The 5,206-nt window shown below is 38.1% G+C and overlaps 1 protein-coding gene across 1 annotated transcript; it reads left to right on the top strand.

The window, feature by feature from the left end:
• Positions 1-1,851: 1,851 nt before the first annotated feature.
• Positions 1,852-4,888, top strand: LOC137172920 (homeodomain-interacting protein kinase 2-like). Its single transcript, XM_067577539.1, has 8 exons — positions 1,852-2,326; positions 2,914-3,089; positions 3,277-3,468; positions 3,637-3,818; positions 3,953-4,076; positions 4,180-4,290; positions 4,386-4,636; positions 4,720-4,888. The coding sequence occupies exons 1-8, from the start codon at positions 2,302-2,304 to the stop codon at positions 4,865-4,867; spliced, it is 1,209 nt and encodes a 402-aa protein (XP_067433640.1). The 5' UTR covers positions 1,852-2,301; the 3' UTR covers positions 4,868-4,888.
• The last annotated feature ends 318 nt before the right edge of the window (positions 4,889-5,206 follow it).

Here is a 5,206-nt window from a genome sequence, read left to right as displayed (position 1 = left end):
TGACTGCTTCTTTTGCCAGTTTGTCTGCTCTCTCATTTTCCAGGATACCTGAATGTGCTGGGACACACATGAATGTGACATTTTCCCCTTGCCTAACTATTCTTGAGTTGATAAACAAGATGTCATAAAGCAGATCTTGATGACCTCTGGTTGTACCTGTCTCAATGCTTGCAAGAGCTGACACAGAATCACTACATATTAATATTTTGCTGCTACTAACCTGTTCAATCTATTCTAATGCCATCAAGATGGCAAACAATTCAACAGTATGCACGTTCAGACAAGCAGAGGTTCTCTTGCTAATTTCTACTTGGCAACTAGGCACAGCAGCTGCACACCTCTGGATCCTTTGATCCATCTGTCAAAATCTGAACACTATATTTATACTTTCAGTCCCTATAACCATAATATTCACTAATTAAATCAGCAGTCTTTTCACTATTCTTAATCTTAAGTAATTCCAGATCTACATATGGATTTTCCAATTCCCAGACAGGTCTAACAGGCCAAATTCTTTATCATAGACTCCCATATCTTTTGCCATTTGATCTCCTGTCAAGCCAAAACTTGTTTTTTGTGTCCTCTCCATCTCCCAGCATGTCTGCAGCAACCTTTTTGTTGGATGGATGGCTCCATCATCTCCATGCCCCCTTAGATTGAGCCAGTAATTGGCCACCAGGAATTTCACCAGTTTCAGCTGCGAGTGCACACACTGGGGAAGTTCTAACTGCTAAACACAATCTTAGAGCCCAAGCTTGTATAATATCAAGGTCTACAAGCACAGATCTTGCTGCTGATCCATATACGATACTTCCATAGTCTAATCTTGATCTTATTAATGCTGCATAAATGTATTTCAGAGATGCAATATCATCTCCCCACTCCAATCCTGCAAGACATTTATCTTTCATACCAGAAGACTCAGTGTTAAATAAATGCCCTGATGATGAAGGGTCGTGTCTAGATGGTAACCCTAGATTTGTGAAGCTCTTGCGAGATTGATCATTTTAACCCAAACCATGATCTTTCCCTAATCCTAACCAAGTGTTTTTTGTGCCTAAACCTAACCTGACCTTAACCACAGCGTCGTCACATCATAAAACATAATAATACAATAATTAATTAAACTTCTTACAATACATTCGTAGTCATAACGCTTGTCAGAGTTGCTCTGAGATGAGAGCATTTAATCATGAGGATACACTGCCATCCGGTGTTCACAGTGTGTAACTACAATCTGTCTATTAAGTTGTAGAATTGAATGTTTTAATGTTTAAAAAAAAAATCTGATTATTTGATTTAATAATAATAGCACATTTAATATGGATTAGTGTCATACTTTAATAAGAAAGCATACTTTGAGTTAATATGTCATTAATGCACAGTATCAATAGCATGTAGTACAAGTACAACATAGAGTGGTATAAACATTACCATTTATTATTATTATATACCCTGCAAAGAAGGTGCGTCAACAATTTAAGTGGAGAGTGGAGACATTCAAAATGAAACCTAAAAACTCAAAAAGAAAATTTATACTAGAATTCTTTACATTTTCGTAGACAACAGACGTCACTCATCTGGTGTTAATAATTCATTTCCAATTTTGGAACTGGAGCCAATCCCAACTGACATTGGGCGGGAGGTGGGGTACACCCTGGACAGGTTGCCTGTCAATCACAGGGCTAACATATAGTATACACTCTGTTATTTTGCAATGAAACAAGAGAAGACTTCAGTCTGAAAAGCAAAAGGTTTTCAACTATCCAAGAAATACAATAAACATGGTGAACTGCAAACACTTACTTGAAACAAATGAGTGAATAAAAACAAATATTCACTTTCACACTGTCTTTACAGTCACCAACATAAAAAAGGAGTAGATCAACATAAGCTTGATATTGATTTGTTTATTATTTATTCATCAGACTTGGACAGTCAAACACTGATCTCATGTTTTTACTTGTGTTATTTTAATCCTCCAAATATATCCTGATGTGTCTGCCCCTGTTAAATGAAGGGAAGTGTTCATACGATTGTAATTGTCATCATTTTATTCACTTTTATACCCCTGACACTGTATTTGGTTGATAATTTTGTTCACTGAATGGAGCGTTAGATTAGAATGGCTGGACCAGAACTCACTGATGTCACAGTTTATAGAAAACTGTGTATGTAGAGAATCTTGAATGTGGAAACCATTTCACCAAACTGACAGAAAGTGAAGCATCAAGGAGAGAAACATTTTCAACATAATCTTTTGTACAACATTTCAACAACAATTTTCAATTAGCTCAGAGGATGTCTCTAGCAAGTGACATATCAGGCAAGTTGAATTATTTTGCTGAATTATAATTAGTAAGTATATATCGAATGGTATAGAGTATAAAATTAGCTGATTATGAATTGATTTACTACTTTGTTAGCTACAGATGCTAAATTTAATGCAATCTGTCTTTGTGAAGCTTATTGTATTCTGTGCTTGTTGTCAGAGAGCTGTGGATTCATTTGTATGATCATTTTAATGTATATATTTTTAAATCTTTATAGTCATTAGTGGTTGTTTTGTAGGACTGTTTTATACCAGCATTTACATACATGAGTGGGAAATTATATTAGAAACATGCCTGAAAAGTTCATAGAACAGATAAATCATAAATCTCCACAACCATCTCAAACTATTTATATACTTATATATTTTTCTACTTTTTAATATACTTTAATATAAATACTGTACATTCTCAAGGCCTTTGATACGTGCTGGGATGCATTCAAGAGCACAACATGACTGGAAGCAAGCAGAAAAATGCTGTCTTGTATTAAAAAAATCCTGAAAAATGGATTTGTACTCCACACATTAAATGGGTTTGTTAGTTTATGTGGTTTACACCCTCCTTTCTGTGTTTCCCAAAGATGACTTTTGGACATTCACAGACATCTTGCTGGGCTCCACCCACAGGATCCAGACATTCCTTGCTGAAGGTGGCTTTGGCTATGTTGCCAAATGCGAGGACACCAGAACCAAGAAATCGGTGGCTGTTAAAATAAGCAAAAACCACCCCACAGTCTTCCATCAGGCCCAGAAAGAGGTAAAGCAGCACTTGTTGGATTATTCTTGTTAAAAAAAAATACTTTGGATTCACATCACTCACATGTCTAAAACTTTCAGAAATTATTTCCATGCATTGTGTCTTCTCATTGACAGCTCTGCATCCCTAACATTGGACCTGTTTTCAGTGTGAACAGTAAAAATCAAACCTTTCATATCTCCCACAGCTGGCTATCCTGAAGAGCCTGCAGACTTTAGATCCAGACAAATGCAATATTATAAGATGGAACGGCTCTTTCCTCCATGAAGAGCGCATTTGTTTAGAATTTGAACTTCTGGACCAGAGTTTATTTGACTTCATGGAACAAAGGTGCAACCAGCCTTTGCCCATAAAGGAGCTACGGCCAGTTGTTCACCAGGTTGGGCTTCCCTCTTTGTTATTCTCATGCCATCATATTGATGAAGAAGTATTCAACGCATACACTTTTTACTTCATGTTTACTGAACTAAAAATTTAACAGGAAATGAATTCTTAATGATCAAAGTGGACTGTGTCCTAACAAGAATGTGTATTTCTGTGTGTCTAGTTGACCACAGCATTAACTCATCTGGAAACAGTTGGAGTCATACATGCTGATATAAAGCCAGAAAACATTATGATAGTGAACCGGCATCAGCAGCCGCTGAGTGTAAAACTAATAGACTTTGGCATTGCCTGCCGCACTTCTGCTGCTGGGCCTAAGTCCTGTGTACAGACTCTGTGGTACAGGTAAGTGCACCAGCTGTGGAGGAGAAAACTTGTATGTATGTGGATGTGAAACAGAGAGTGAATGGAAAAAAACCAGCATTCTCAGTGATGTTTCACTGGAAAAGCCATTGTTAATAAGGTTGTTTTCCTATTAGGGCTCCAGAAGTCATTCTGGGCCTGGCTGTCTCAGAAGCTATTGACATCTGGTCTCTGGGACTAGTGGCTGTGGAGCTTGCTCTTGGCTGTCCCTTGTATCCTGCAGAGCAAGAATATGACCTGGTAAGTGTTTACAGCCTGCACAAAGTCTCAAAATTCTCCTGTTTTGTTCCTGAATGATACTACCCTGAAGTGAAACAAATCTTGATGTTTGTGTGGTGTCCAGATGAAATTCATTGTGGAGACACAGGGTCAACCAGCAGAACATCTGCTTAACTATGGATCAAGAAGCACAAGTTTCTTCCACAAAACGAGTGAGCAACCCTGGAGATTTAAGGTACCATCACTCCACCACATCTATCGATCTATCTGTATGTGTGTCTGTCTATAAACCTGTCAATCTCTGCTAACTTGAGCACTGTATCTTTGTAGTCTCCCGAGGAGTTTGCTGCTGAGACTGGCTACCACTGTGAAGAGACTAGATTCTTCACGCTTAGCTCTTTGGATGACATTGAGCAAATGGCTGCTAGGCTGATGTTAAGAGACATGGAAGAGCAAAATGAGCTGCAAAACCTGACTGAGCTGGTGAAGAAGATGCTGCAACTAGATGCTCATAAGCGCATCAAACCCGCAGAAGTGCTGCAGCATTCTTTTTTCTGTGCTGACCAGCTAACTGACAGCGAGTAAGTTGTGCATTCAGATGCATCATGCGTAGCTGCGACTGTGTGTGAACTTCAGTGATTTGCTGACTTTGACTGTCCTCCAGTGTCGACTCCTGCTCGTTAATGCAGACCCTGACCACAGAGATTGCTGAGCCACAGATCAGCCTGCAGTGTTCCTCCCCAGACGCAGCAGGAGACCGTGTTGCATCTGAATTAATAACCAACATCAAGAACCAATCAACGTATTATTAATTAATAAATATTTCAATTTAACGTCGTGCATCGATTATTGTCTTTCTTTAGTTCAAAGTCTTATAAATATATGTTCACATAAGACAGCCATTAAGTAACTAACTTGAATATATACCGTATATAATTTACAGTAAATGTATCCTGACATAAAATCAAAAAGCCAGAGAAGATCCTGAACGTTATGCAGTGTGTAACTCTCAGGTAATGCAGAGATCTAAACCTCCATGCAGTATTTCATCTTCACTAAGCTCAGATTTTACTGGATGTTGTCTTGCACATTACCTGCAAAAATGAATGTCATGTTTTGTAAAGTATTTATTCATCCTAATTCTGTCAATT

This window comes from Thunnus thynnus, chromosome 21, assembly GCF_963924715.1.
Source record: "Thunnus thynnus chromosome 21, fThuThy2.1, whole genome shotgun sequence".
NCBI classification, from domain to species: domain Eukaryota; kingdom Metazoa; phylum Chordata; class Actinopteri; order Scombriformes; family Scombridae; genus Thunnus; species Thunnus thynnus.
Note: the sequence above shows the minus strand (reverse complement) of the source record. Positions and strands in the feature narration are given on the sequence as shown.